The following is a 14,779-nucleotide window of genomic DNA, read 5'->3' as shown; positions in this document are numbered from 1 at the left end:
AAAAAAAAAAAAAGTTAGATGTGATGGCATGCACCTGTAGTTTAAGCTACTTGGAAGGCTGAAGTGGGAGGATTACTTGAGCCCTGGAGGTGGAGGTTGGAGTGAACAGAGATCGCACCACTGAACTCCGGTCTGGGCAGTAAATCGAGACCCTGCCTGAAAATAAATCAATAAATAAACTCAACCTAAATGGGTGTGAATACATGTAAATTGAATACCAGAAGTTTTGATACACATCCTTTGTAAATTTCATCCTATGAATTGGGTCATTCATGTCCTACCCAGCTAAAACAGGGGCCAGGAGCCAGGGAGGAAAAGCAGTCAGGCCACACACCATTGCTCCCAAAATGGACTTCTCTGCAAGCCTGACTCCTGAAACTGTGCGTTGTACCCTGAAACCAGCTTTATCCACAGCTTCTGCGATAAATGGCTGTAAGTCTTGGACTCCTTGCTCCAAAAGCAGCGACTCAGCAGTGGAACCTCCCAGCTCCCAACCCTTCCTAGTGCCCGTGAGCTTTCCCAAAGGGCAGGAGAACATTTCTCCTTCTATAATTGCCTTCTCTCTGTTCTCCCGACACGGTGAACACCATCCGGACTGCGTGTATGTCCCAAATTACAATTCTTTCTTTGCTAATGAAATACTCAATTTAGAGGCTCTTCTCCACACTTTAAATTTGACTTGACATTTTCAAAGCAGATGTAAGTTATTAGAGAATGAGACTCTATAAAAATGACCCTTCATGCTCTGGCCTCCATAGAAGATGCCCCGGGCCAGGTGCCCACACGGCAGGCATTTATTTTCTTGCAGATCTGGAGGCTGCAGGTCCAAGTTCGAGGATTGGGTGGAGCTGTTTTCTCCGAGGTCAATTCTCCTGGCTGGCAGGGAGTCTCTTCCAGCCGTGTCCTCTGTGGCCTTTCCTCTATGCACCTGCACCTCTGGGGTCTCTCTGCTTCCAAACATCAAATATCAACCTTTTTTTTTTTTTGAGACAGAGTTTTGCTCTTGTTGTCCAGGCTGGAGTGCAATGGCACGATCTCGGCTCACTGCAACCTCTGCCTCCCGAGTTCAAGTGATTCTTATGCTTCAGCCTCCCAAGTACCTGGGACTAAAGGCATGCATCACCACACCCGATTAATTTTGTAGTTTTAGTAGAGAAGGGATCTCACTACATTGGCCATGCTGGTCTCAAACTCCTGACCTCAAGTGATCTGCCTGTCTCGGCCTTCCCAAGTGCTGGGATTACAGGTGTGAGCCACTGTGCCCGCCTGGGATCATATGTTACATGCATATTTGTTCGATAAGCCTGGACTGCAACCACCTACATGAATATTCATAGCTCCTCCTGTAGCCTGTTGAATATGTATGTTTAGCCAATCTCTTCAGCATAAAGCTCCTGCCCCAACCCCTCCTGTTTCTAAATGTCTGTATCTGGTGTTTCCCAGAGGCTGCTTTTCCCAGGCTGTGGGATGGCCACCTTGCAGGCTATCACCTTTATCAAGAAATAAAGTGTTCTTTGCAAATGTATACCTTGTGTAATTTTTAGGTCACCGCACCATGGGAGCACGCTACCAGGAGAAGGGAGCTGTGAGACCCACAGGGAGGCTCCAGACAGGCTGGCCTGGGACACCAGCCGCTGCCCTTCCATGACTTGGGGACAAGAGAGGGCAAAAGTTCATCCCACCAGGGAGCAACTCTGGGCAGGAGATGGGGAAGGAGGAGAAGCAGAAAGGAAAGAGCTCAGTTTGGGGGCGCGCATGACATCCTGGTGGGACATCTGAGGCCCACACCCACCTGCTGTCCCCCACTCCTATGGTGTCCTCCTAGTGTGAAGGCCTGGGGGCAGGCAGACGCCATGCCCTTCACTCTCCCTCCCTGTCCCCATGGCTCCTGGGTGGGGGGCATCTCTGGGTTGATCCCTGAGAGCAGGATCTGGGAGTCCCTGCAGAGGCATCAGCCTGTCTGTCTTGATGGTAGAGAGGAGGCTCCAGCTGGGCGGGACCACCAGGGGAGGGGCGTCTGCTCTGCTGGCTCAGCCTGGTGTGGACCCACCTGCAGGCCTCTGGCTGCAATGACTTTCTCTTTCACTTTGCAGTTGCCTTGGGTCCTGCCTCAAGGAGCAGCCTGTCTTTGTCACAGGTTCCTCTACACAGGGGAGGGCCCCAGAGAAAACCAGAAAGAGGGTGAAAGACTGAGTAAGATAAAGCATCCCATGGCCTCCCACACCAGCGCCAGAACAGGAAGGGGGAGGGGCCAAGACTCACAAGGCCCTGGGAGGTCGCTTTTTTTTTTGAGACAGAGTCTTGCTCTCTCACCGAGGCTGGAGTACAGTGGCACGATCTTGACTCACTGCAACCTCCACCTCCCGGGTTCAAGTGATTCTCCTGCCTCAGCCTCCTGAGTAGCTGGGATTACAGGTGCACACCACCACACCCAGCTAATTTTTGTATTGTTAGTAGAGACGGGGTTTCTTCATTTTGATCAGGCTGATCTGGAACTCTTGACCTCGTGATCCGCCTGCCTCAGCCTCCCAAAGTGCTGGGAGCCACCGCGCCCGGCTGGGAGGTCACTTTAAGGAGGGCTGCCTAACTGCAAGGGCGCTGTAAGCAGGAAGTGAAACCACAGCATTTCAAAAAAAAGAGCGGACTGGGACAAGCGTATCTAAGAGGCTGAACATGAATCCACAGATCAGGTACCGCTGCCCACTCAGTCCGCCGGGTCCCTCTGGTGGTCCTGCTGGGCCTCAGCCCTGGCCTCCCTCTGCCCCAGCCCCAGCCCTGGACTTCCTTCCCTCTGGCTTCCCTGCCATCCCCACTCCCAGCGAGGCTCCTTGCCCTGCTGTGTGGTTGCCTCACTGCTGCTTCTGAATGGGCGACCTTCCCCACCTGCCACAGCCCAGGCCCCCTGCTGAGACTCTCCACTGAAATTCATGGCCAGGCTGGTGCTCCCCGCCCTGAGAGGGTGCTCCCTCTGTGCTCTTCCCACCATTCCTGAGCTCAGGAACTGGGAGAATTGAACCAAAGGATGATTGGGGCAATCAGGCACTTTGTTTACAGCGCTTTGTTGGACTTTTTGTAAGATTTACTTTGTTTAAATACAAAGTCTTAGGAGAGGGTGTGGGGAGGGAATGGTCTCTGAAGCACAGGATAAATCATATTGTCCAAGGATGTCTCCACAGTCAGCAGATGGCCCCAGACAGGTTCCACTCCAAGGTCACTCTTCATCTTTTAGAACATGACCAGTAACATGGAATGTGAGAAAGAACACAATGATCAGGAGGAATGTTCTTATTTTAAAATTTAGTGAAAAGAGAGCCCAGTCCCCAACAGCTTTCTCCTGCAGGGCCCTGTGATGCAGAGGCTGGACAGGACAGGCCTGGAAAGGGGCCCCAGCTCCATCTGTCCCCAGCTCTGTGGCCTGGGCAGGTTACCACGCCTTTCTGCGCCTCTGGCCCCTCCTCTGTAAGATGGGAATGGCCCCTGCAGGCCTAGGGCAGCCTCACATGAGCTCACACCCCTCACAGCACTTAGAAGAGTGGCCTGGGCCTCAGAAATCGGTTCTACCGTGATTTTAAAATAATGTTAACACGCAAAGTGAAACATCAGGAAGGGACTGAGCTGAAAGGTTAAAAGCCATTTTTTAAGGTGAAGAGTTTTATTCTCTTTTGCATTTTCTTAATGGGTTGGGGAGTGAGTTGGCAGAAATACTGAGAGGGTGGGGAATGTACCTCTGGAAAGGCCAGAGTTGGGCCCGAGCTGGGAGAGATCGCCCTGGCCCTGGTGCCCCTGCCAGCATCCCCTCCTCTTCCTCTCCCCTCAGTCTTCCTGCCTGGGAAGACAGCAGAAATTCTCAGGGCTGTGGAGGGGTGGGGGAGGCCCAGGGCCATCCCAGGAGCTATATTTAGTGGACATGAGCCCCAAGGACTCCAGGGAGGGCTCTCTGCATGGGCCGGTTTCTCTCTTGTGCCTTCAGAAAGCGGATGGAGTGGATGTATCAACGCACATTCTACTACAACTTTGAAAATGAACCCATCCTCTATGGTCGGAGGTACACCTGGCTGTGCTACAAAGTGAAAATAAGGAACTACTCCTCAAAGCTCCGTTGGTACACAGGGGTCTTTAAAGGCCAGGTACGACCCAAACTTCAATCGAATTACAGGTAGGAGCTAAGCAGCTGGGAATGCAAAAAACACGTAAGTAAAATACCTGGTGGCGGGCTCTCAATTGTGTATTTTTTTGCACATTTATTTTTTTTCTTTCTTATTTATTTATTTATTTATTTATTTATTTTGAGACAGAGTCTCCATCTGTCACCCAGGCTGGAGTGCAGTGGTGCGATCTCGGCTTACTGCAACCTCCATCTCCTGGGTTCAAGCGATTCTCCTGCCTCAGCGTCCTGAGTAGCTGGGACTACAGGCACCCGCCACCACCCCCGGCTATTTTTTCTATTTTCAGAAGAGGTGGGTTTTCACCATGTTGAGCAGGCTGGTCTCGAACTCCTGATCTCAGGTGATTCACCTGCCTTGGCCTCCCAAAGTTCTGGGATTACAGGCGTGAGCCACTGTGCCTGGCCACATCCCACATTTCTTTTTTTCTTTTATTTCTTTCTTTTCTTTTCTTTTCTTTTCTTTTTTTTTTTTTGAGACAGAGTTTTACTCTTGTTGTCCAGGCTAGAGTGCAACGGCTCAATCTTGGCTCATTCAACTTCCGCCTCCTGGGTTCAAGCAATTATCCTGCCTCAGCTGCCTGAATAGCTGGGATTACAGGTGCCCACCACCACACCCAGCTAATTTTTTGTATTTTTAATAGAGACGGGATTTCACCATGTTGGCCAGGCTGGTCTTGAACTCCTGACCTCAGGTGATCCGCTCACCTCGGCCTCCCAAAGTGCTGGGAACACAGGTGTGAGCCACTGCGCCTGGCCTCCACTTCCCACATTTCTTAAGTCCATGGCCCAGATCTTCCTGCTTGACCGCCCCGACCACTGCCCTGATTCCTCCATGGCAAAGATGCATCATCACAAGATGGTGAACCCTCACTCCTCACCCTGCCACCCCCACTCGGGACACTAAGTTACCCGCCTTGTCCCACCCATCCCTACGGCCCCCTCCGCCCAGGCAGGAGACTTTTCAGAGTGTGTTTGGGGAGGGAGTCGTCTGTGTGCTGGGCAGGCCTGGCTTACAGCGGTGCTGGCCACGGAAACACCCAGGACTCAGGAGTGAAGCACAAGTGTTTCCAGTCCCCACACGCTAAAAAGGTGACAAACATTGGTGAAAGTAATTTTAAAATTTTATTTAATCCAATGTAGCTAACATATTACTTCAACATTGATTAACATAAAATTATTTGTGAGATAGTGAAGTTTCTTTCTCTTCTCACACTGAAATGAGCAGTGTACGGTATATTTTTCATGAGCCGAGGTCTCTCATCAGAGCCCCGTTTCAGGTGCTCAGTAGCCCCCTTGGCCAGTGCCCCCCCAACATGGGATAGCGCAGGTCCAGTGGCCTCCCCAGCAGATGGCAGGGAGGGAACAGGGCGGATCCCAGAGGGCCAGGCCACAGCAGGGGCTGAGGATGCCTGCTGAATGGATGCCTGGGAGAATGGATGCCAGAATTCGCGCATGCCGTAACAGGCTGGGAAAACTCCAAACAAGGGAAGCACGTGTCTTGGGGCACCTTATGTTGCTTCAACAGCAGACTGAGACGGGACCATTCACAATGAATAGAATGTGCGGCTCGAGTCTGGACGCTGGGAAGTCACTGTTAAGGCACCAGCCAACTTTGCCAGGGCCTGTGAGCTGCACAGCACGTGGGGTGGAATGGTTGTTGCCAGAAGTCTTTCAGGGGATGCTCCAGACAGAGTGGCCTGGGATGTCGAGTCATGCTGCTCCATGACACTGGACAAGAGGAAGCAGGAGTTTAGTTGACTGGCCTGCCCCCTCCAGCTAGAGGGCAAGAACAGAAAGGGGGCTAAAGTCGCACCTTGAATAACCACACGCAGTGGCACCACAAAGGTGTAGTCCCGCAACAGGCCCTCAGAGCTGCTTGTAGGTCTCACCTCTTAAGCCCATTACCATATGCAATTAACACTGAACATGAGCTTTGGAGCAGACAATCACTCAAACCAAACAGGGGGAGGAAGAAAAGGAGCTTCAGGGCAGATCCCGCTGGACTCCTGTGCGGCCCCTCTCCCTCGCAACCGCTCTCCTCCTGCTCCCCCTCTCAAGAGCATCCCCTACCTCTGCGCTCTCCCAGGTGGTTGTCCAGCCTGAGGAATCACCGACGCAGAAATGTGCTTCCTCTCTTGGTTCTGTGGCAAGCAGCTGCCTGCTACCAGCGCGCCAGATCACCTGGTGGTATCCTGGAACCCTGCCCTGGACTGTGTGGCAAAGGTGACCGAATTCCTGGCTGAGCACCCCAATGTCACCCTGACCATCTCCGCCGCCCGCCTCTACTACTACTGGGGTAGAGATTGGCGGAGGGCGCTCCGCAGGCTGTATGAGGCAGGGGCTCGCGTGAAGATCATGGACGATGAAGGTGAGAGGAGGAGGGGTCAGGGGAGTGTGAGGGGGTGGAACAGCATGAGAGATGGATGGATCTGCAATGCTATAGCTGGGGGCGTCCCAGGGCAGCCTGCAAGGTCAGGGCCGGTGCTCACCACAACTGACAACCAGGAGACAAAGCCTGGGAGGGCAGGACCAGGGTCAGGGGGGAGCCTGACTGCTTCCCTCCTCTTCATCTCAGAATTTGCATACTGCTGGGAAAACTTTGTGCACAATGAAGGTCAGCCATTCATGCCTTGGGACAAATTCGATGACAATTATGCATTCCTGCACTACATGCTAAAGGAGATTCTCAGGTGAGGGTCTCCCTCTGGTCTCATGGTCTCTCTCCTCTCACCTCCTGCTCATCCTCCTGAGGCCTCCCCTGGCCAGGCCCTCCTGCCCTCCCTTCTGCCCCCTGCCTGCCCTCATGGTCACACCGCCTCACCCCAACTCCTGGTGCTCCCTTCACCTCCCTGCCTCCTCCCTGCTTTCCTGGGCCCCTCCTGTGAGTGAGAGGCCCCTTCTGCCTCCAGAGCGACCTCCCCCGAGGCCACCCTCCCCACAGCCTGGGATCCCCAACCTGGCTCCTTGCATCTCCTTGGCATAACCGAAGTTGTCATAACACTGGACGTAAGTGGGCGTGAATATTCACAAGCCTGACAGCCAGAAGCTTTGAGCAACATCCTTCAAGGCTGACCTGAACCCCTGAGAAGGAGCTGCCTCCCTGGAAACAGAGCTTCAGGCTGCGGCTGCCATAGAAGATGGCCCGGGCCGGGTGCCCACAGGGCAGGCATTTATTTTCTCACAGATCTGGAGGCTGCAAGTCCAGGGTGGAGGGGTGGGCAGGGTTGTGTCCTCTGCGGCCGCTCCTCCTGGCTGGCAGGGGGTCCCTTCCGGCCCTGTCCTCTCTGGCCGTTCCTCTGTGCACCTGCAACCCTAGGGTCTCTCTGCCTCTAAATGTCCTCCTTGTTTATGGTCCCCAGTCAGTCAGGATTAGGGTCCGCCCTAAGGACCATGAGTTAATTTAATCACCACTTTAGTGGACCTGTCTCCAAATACAGTTATCCTATGAGGAGGTGGGGATGAGGACTTCAACATATCAGTGTTGGGAAGATAAAATTTAGCCCATGACAATGACCCAGGGGGGTTTTGGGTCAAGCCTGGGTGGTGTGTGCAGGGATCCCCGTTCTGTGTGTCTGTCTCCCAGGATTCCTGACCTGACCCTCACAGCACCTCCCTCCAGACTTTGCTGCACCCTGGGCCGCACCCCATGGCTTCCCCACCCAACAGCACCCAACCTGGCCCCCTGCTCATGCCTGTCCCTTCTCAAATCCCTCCCACAGGGATGGAGATGCAGAAAGAGCCAAACACTCGGTGATCAAGGTCCCATTTGTGTAAGTTTTTTTTTTTTTTTTTTTTTTGAGACAGCCTCTCCCTCAGTCGCCCAGGCTGGAGTGCTGTGGTGCGATCTCGGCTCACTGCAACCTCTGCATCCCAGGTTCTAGCAATTCTCCTGTCTCAGCCGCCCAAGTATCTGGGATTACAGGTGCATGCCACCATGCCGGCTAATTTTTGTATTTTTAGTAGAGACGGGGTTTTGCAATCTTGGCCGAGGTGTTGAGTGAGATTTTACAAAAGATTAGGCTTGGATAATGGGAGGTTTGAGATGCCAGGAGCTTTCCAGGAAGCACAATAGAAAAGGGAAACCAGGGACTCGAGAGGTCATAGAAAGGGAGCTCAGACCCTTGAGAGAGACAGGAACTGAGCACCTGGGTCTTGGACCAGAGGAGAAAACTGCAAGACAGGGTGGCCGGGGACACCAGCATCTGCCCTTCCATGACATAGGGACAAGAGCTCAGCCTGCCAGGGAACAACTCTGGGCAGGAGATGTGGAAGGAAGGAGCTCAGTGTGGGAGCACGTGTGGCATCCTGAGGGGACATCTGAGGGCCACCTCCCACCCGCTATTCCTCCCTCCAGTGGTGGCCTCTGAATGTGAAGGCATGGGGGGAGGCAGACACCTGCCCCTCACTGTCCCTCCCTACCACATACCTGCTGGGTGGGGGGCGTCCCTGGGATGATTCCTGAGGGCAGGATCCAGGGGTCCCTCCGGCGGTCCTCCCATCCAGGTGAGAAAGCAGCCTGGAGTGAGGCCTGTACTCAGATGGTCCTGGGAGGTCACTCACAGCACAGGTGCCTCCTGGAACAAGGGCCCTGGAAGATAGAAATAGAACCCTAGCCCAGGACTAACATCAGGGCCAGGACAAGCCTGCCAAGGAGGCTGCACATGAAGCCCCAGATCAGGGACCACCGTCCGCTCTGCCCGCGGGGCCTCTGCTGGCTCATCCTGTCTGGTGGCCCTGCTGGACCTCAGCCCTGGCCTCCCCCTGCCCCAGCCCCAGCTCTGGGCTCTCTACTCTCTGCTTCCTCTGCTGCTCCTATTCCCAGCCAGGCTCTTTGCCCTGCTATGTTGTCGCCCCACTGCTGCTTCTGAATGGGCCGCCTCCCCAACCTGCCCCAGCCCAGGCCCCCTGCTGAGACTCTCCAGTAAGTCAAAGTCACCGCCGGGCTGGTGCTCCCCACCCTGGGAGAGTGCTCCCTCTGTGTGCTTCCCACCATTCCTGAGCTCAGGAACTGGGAGAATTGAACCAAAAGATGATTGGAGCAATCAGGCATTTTGTTCTCAGCGCTTTGATGGAATTTCTGTAAGATTTACTTTGTTTCAATACAAAGTCTTAGGAGAGGGTGTGGGGGAGGGAATGGTCTCCGTATCAGAAAATAAGTCATTTCTTCCAAAGATGCCTCCAGTGTGAGCAGAGGAGGATGCACATGACCCCAGACACAGGCTCCTCCTCTGTAAGCACCATTCGCCTTCAGAATGACCCCTGTAACATGGAATGTAGGAAAAAATATGATGATCAGGAGTAATGCTCTTATTTTAAAGTTTAGTAAGAAGAGAGCCTGGTTCCCGACAGCTCCCCGCTGCGGGCCCGTGATACAGAGGCTGGACAGGGCTGGCATGGAAAGGGGCCCCAGCTCGATCTGCTGCCCCAGCTCTGTGGCTCGGGCAGATTACCTGGCCTCTGTACGTCTCTGGCACCTCCTCTGTAAAATAGGGATGGTCCCTGCATGCCTCAGGCACATGCCATGAGCTCAGACATATGCAGCACTTAGGATAGTGGCCTCGGCCGGCCGGGCACAATAACTCATGCCTCTCATCCCAGCACTTTGGGAGACTGAAGCAGGCAGATCACGAAATCAGGAGTTCAAGACCAGCCTGGCCAACATGGTGAAACCTGATCTCTACTAAAAATACAAAAATTAGGGCAGGGCACGGTGGCTCACGCCTGTAATCAGCACGTTGGGAGGCTGAGGCGGGCGGATCACAAGGTCAGGAGTTCAAGACCATCCTGGCTAACATGATGAAACCCCGTCTCTACTAAAAATACAAAAAATTAGACAGGCGTGGTGGTGGGCGCCTGTATTCCCAGCTACTTGGGAGGCTGAGGCAGGAGAATCGTTTGAAACCAGGAGGCGGAGAGTGCAGTGAGCTGAGACTGCACCACTGCACTCCAGCCTGGGTGAAAGAGTGAGACCGTATGTAAAAAAAAAAAAAAAAAAAAGAATAAATTTGGTGTGATCTCAATGTAAAAATCATCATCATCATCATCAGAAGGTAAAATGTGGGGAAGGAATTGAGCTGAAATGTTCAAGCAATTATTTTAGGGTGAAGAGTTTTATTCTCTGTTGCATTTTCCTAATGGGTTGGGAGATGTGTGGCAGAGAAACAGGGAGGTTGAGGGTGTCCCATTGGTAGCCCCAGAGCTGGGGTTCCAGCTAGTAGTGGACAACCCGGCCCTGCTGCCCCTGCCAGTATCCCCAGTATCCCCAGTATCCCCTCCTCTTTTCTCTCTCCCAATCTTCCTGCCTGGGAAAGCAGCAGACATTCTCAGGGCTGTGGAGGAATGGGGGAGGCCCAGAGCCCAGGGCGGTCCAGGGAGTGGTGTTCAGTGGGCATCAGCCCCCAGGACTCCGGTCGGGGGGTGTCTGCATTGGGGTTTCTCTCTTGTGCCCTCAGAAACCCAATGGAGGCAATGTATCCACACATATTCTACTTCCACTTTGAAAACCTAGAGAAAGCCTATGGTCGGAATGAAACCTGGCTGTGCTTCACCGTGGAAATTATAAAGCAGTACTTACCTGTCCCCTGGAAGAAGGGGGTCTTCCGAAACCAGGTAGCACCAAAGTCCTAGTTACACCCCAAATAGGAGTTAAGCAGCTGAAGATGCAGAAAACACAATAAGTGATGTGCCTGGCGTTGGCTCTCCTGTGCCTGGCGTGGGCTCTCCTGTGTATATTTTCCTCTTACATTTCTTTCTTTTTTTCTTTTTTTTGAGACAGAGTCTCTCTCAGGCAGCCTCTGCCTCTTGGGTTCGAGCGATTCTCCTGCCTCAGCCTCCTGAGTAGCTGGGATTACAGGTGCCCACCACCGCACCCAGCTAATTTTTATTCTATTTTTAGTAGAGACATGGTTTCACCATGGTGGCCAGGCTGGTTTTGAACTCCTGACCTCACGTGAACTGCCCCCCGTGGCCTTCCAAAGTGCTAGGATTACAGGCATGAGCCACCGCGCCCAACCTCCTCCCACATTTTTTAAGTCTGTGGCCCAGATCTTCCTCCCTGACTCTCCTGGGATCGGATGGTGGAGGGGGTTTGTCTCTTCCCAAAAGGCCTTGCTCTTGACTTTCTTTCCCAAAATTTTGTCCACACGGGCCACTGACCTCTCACCCACCCTGTCATGTCCCACCCACCCCTGCAGTCCCCTCCGCCCTGGCAGGAGACTTTTCAGAGTGTATTTGCGGTGGGAGTTGTCTATGTGCTGGGCAGGCCTGGCCTACAGCAGTGCTGGCCTCAGAAACACCCAGGACTCAAGACTGAAGCACAAGTGTTTCCAGTCCCCACACGCTAAAAAGGCAGCAAGAACTGGTGGAAGACATTTCAATGTCTGCATTAGCTGAATTATCTCACATATGATTTCAACATATACTTAACATAAAATGCCTCATGAGGGAGTTAAAGTTTGTCTGTTCTCACAATGAGATTTTGAAATGAGCTGTGTATTGTACGCGGACCAACGTTTCTAATCAGAGCCCCATTTCAAGTGCTCAGTAGCCCCTTTGGCCAACCTTCAACTCCATGAGCAATGCTGGTCCAGTGAGCTCCACAGCAGAAGGCAGACAGGGAACAAGGCAGACCCCATACAGCCAGGCCACAGCAGAGGCTGAGGATGCCTGGTTAGTGGATGCCTGGGGAACAGGATGCCAGAATTTACGCTTGAGGGCATGATGAAACAGGGAAAGACTCAATAAAATAAAGAAGGAAGGGGCCGAGCCCAGTGGCTCACGCCTGTAATCCCAGCACTTTGGGAGGCCGAGGCCGGCGGATCATGAGGTCAGGAGTTTGAGACCAGCCTGGCTAACATGGTGAAACCCCATCTCTACTAATACTATAAAAATTAGACAGGCGTGGTGGCGGGCGCCTGTAGTCCCAGCTACTCGGGAGGCTGAGGCAGGAGACCTGCTTGAATCCAGGAGGTGGAGGTTGCAGTGAGCTGAGACTGCACCACTGCACTCCAGCCTGAGCGACAGAGTGAGACTCTGTCTCAAAAAAAAAAAAAAAAAAAAAAAAAACCCAGGAGGTAGAAGTTGCAGTGAGCCGAAATCACACCACTGCTCTCCCGCCTGCGCAACAGAGCAACGCTCCATCTTGTAAAAAATAAAAACAAAAAAAAAAAAAGGAAGGAGAAGAATGGAATAAGGGAAACTCAATGAATAAAACACCCTGGGGCCTACTATGTACCCAGAAAAATGAAAAGTAAAGAAATAAAATAAGGTCATGCATGTGGTTTATGCTCATAGTCCTAGAAATTCGGTAGGCTGAGGCAGGAGGATCGCTTGAGCCCAAGAGTTCAAGAACAGCCAAGGCAACATGGTGAAACTCCGTCTCCACAAAAATTACAAAAAAAAATTTAGACAGGTGTGGCAGCACACACCTGCAACCTCAGCTAATCGAGAGGCTGAGGTGGGAAGATTCCTTGTGCTTGGGAGGTCAAGGCTGCAGTCAGCCCAGATGGCACCATTGCACCCCAGCCTGGGCAACAGACAGAGACCATGTCCCAAAAATAAATAAATAAGGAAACGCCCTGGGGCTCCAGGCCCACCCTCTGCTCCCACTGCCCCACCCCTGCACTCCTCCTGCTCCTGGTCTGAGCTCCCCCTGACCTCCTCCTCCTCCTTCCCCAGGTTGATCCTGAGACCCATTGTCATGCAGAAAAGTGCTTCCTCTCTTGGTTCTGCAACAACACACTGTCTCCTAAGAAAAACTACCAGGTCACCTGGTACACATCTTGGAGCCCTTGTCCAGAGTGTGCAGGGGAAGTGGCGGAGTTCCTGGCCGAGCACAGCAACGTGAAGCTCACCATCTATACCGCCCGCCTCTACTACTTCTGGGATACAGATTACCAGGAGGGGCTCCGCAGCCTGAGTGAGGAAGGGGCCTCCGTGGAGATCATGGACTACGAAGGTGAGATGTGGGGGGCTGAGGAGAGCGGGTGCGGGAGGAACAGCATGAGGGGCAGGTGAATCTCCAATGCTGTGGGGCGGGACAGTGTCCCCGGGAAGCCTGCAGGGATGGGGCCAGCGTCCACTGTAACTGGCAGCCAGGAAACCTGGCCTGGGAGGGGAGGGACCAGGGCCTGGAGAGAGGCCTGCTGGGTCCTCATTGCTTTCTCCTCGTTTTTTCTCAGATTTTCAATATTGTTGGGAAAACTTTGTGTACGATGATGGTGAGCCATTCAAGCGTTGGAAGGGACTAAAAACCAACTTTCGATCTCTGACAAGACACCTACGGGAGATTCTTCAGTGAGGGGTCTCCCCGGGCCTCATGGTCTGTCTCCTCTAGCCTCCTGCTCATGCTGCGGGGGCCTCCCCTCCACCCTGGACCAGCTCTGCTTTTGCCTGGTCATCCTGAGCCCCTCCTGCCCTCAGGGCCATTCCACAGTGCTCCCCTGCCTCACTGCCCCCTCCCCGCTCTCCCAGGCTCTTCTTGCAGAGGCCCCTTTCTGCTTCTATGGTTATCTCCATCCACCTCCCCAGTCCTGTTTCCCCAGCCTGGGTGCTCCTAACCTGCCTCTTCCCATCTCCCCAGCATAACCAAAAAAAAAAATTTTTTTTTTTTGAGACGGAGTTTCGCTCCATCACCCAGACTGGAGTGCAATGGCTGGATCTCGGCTCACTGCAAACTCCACCTAGCTGGTTCAAGTGATTCTCCTGTCTCAGCCTCTGAGTAGCTGGGATAACAGGTGCCTGCCACCACGTACAGCTAATTTTTTTTTTTTAATATTTTTAATAGTGACTGGATTTCACCACATTGGCCAGACTGGTCTTGAACTCCCGACCTCAGGTGATCTGCCCATCTCTGCCTCCCAAAGTGCTGGGGTTACCGGCGTGAGCCACCCCACCCGGCTACATAACCAAATCTTATTAAACTCAATCTAGGCTGGCTGCAGTGACTCATGCCTTTGGCAGGCAGAGTTGGGAGAATTGCTTGAGCCCAGGAATTTGAGACCAGCCTGGGCCACATGACAAAGCCCCATCTCTACAAAAGAAATACAGGAAAAAAAAAGCCAGGTGTAGTTGGTTCCATGCACCTGTAGTTTAAGCTACTTGGGAGGCTGAAGTGGGAGGATTGCTTGAGCCGGGGAGGTGGAGGCTGGAGTGAACTGAGATCACGCCACAGAACTCCAGTCTGAGCAACAGATCGAGACCCCATCTGAAAATAAATCAATAAATTAACTCAACCTAAATGGGTATGAATATATGTAAATTGAATATCAGAAGTTTTGAGAAACATCCTTTGTAAATTTCATCCTACGAATTGGGTCATTCATGTCCTACCCAGCTAAAACAGAGGCCAGGAGCCAGGGAGGAAAAGCAGTCAGGCCACACACCATTGCTCCGGAAATGGACTTCTCTGCAAGCCTGACTCCTGAAACTGTGCGTTGTACCCTGAAACCAGCTTTATCCACAGCTTCTGCGATAAATGGCTGTAAGTCTTGGACTCCTTGCTCCAAAAGCAGCGACTCAGCAATGGACCCTCCCAGCTCCCAACCCTTCCTAGTGCCCGTGAGCTTTCCCAAAGGGCAAGAGAACATTTCTCCTTTTTTTTTTTTTTTTTTGAAA

General features: G+C 52.8%; 1 protein-coding gene across 1 annotated transcript; it reads left to right on the top strand.

The window, feature by feature from the left end:
* Nucleotides 1-6,426: 6,426 nt before the first annotated feature.
* Nucleotides 6,427-13,769, top strand: LOC108521468 (DNA dC->dU-editing enzyme APOBEC-3F-like). Its single transcript, XM_017861319.1, has 6 exons — nt 6,427-6,533; nt 6,741-6,855; nt 7,885-7,935; nt 10,618-10,774; nt 12,842-13,121; nt 13,345-13,769. The coding sequence occupies exons 1-6, from the start codon at nt 6,521-6,523 to the stop codon at nt 13,461-13,463; spliced, it is 735 nt and encodes a 244-aa protein (XP_017716808.1). The 5' UTR covers nt 6,427-6,520; the 3' UTR covers nt 13,464-13,769.
* Nucleotides 13,770-14,779: the final 1,010 nt, after the last annotated feature.

This window comes from Rhinopithecus bieti, unplaced genomic scaffold (genome assembly GCF_001698545.2).
Source record: "Rhinopithecus bieti isolate Rb0 unplaced genomic scaffold, ASM169854v2 scaffold_56975, whole genome shotgun sequence".
Taxonomy (NCBI): domain Eukaryota; kingdom Metazoa; phylum Chordata; class Mammalia; order Primates; family Cercopithecidae; genus Rhinopithecus; species Rhinopithecus bieti.
Note: the sequence above shows the minus strand (reverse complement) of the source record. Positions and strands in the feature narration are given on the sequence as shown.

Bases quoted from the DNA above. Each gene is read 5' to 3' on its own strand.
- LOC108521468 (XM_017861319.1), top strand. The intron at 6,856-7,884 runs GTGAGGGTCTCC...TCCCTCCCACAG, and splicing joins ATGCTAAAGGAGATTCTCAG to GGATGGAGATGCAGAAAGAG. The intron at 10,775-12,841 runs GTAGCACCAAAG...CTCCTTCCCCAG, and splicing joins AGGGGGTCTTCCGAAACCAG to GTTGATCCTGAGACCCATTG.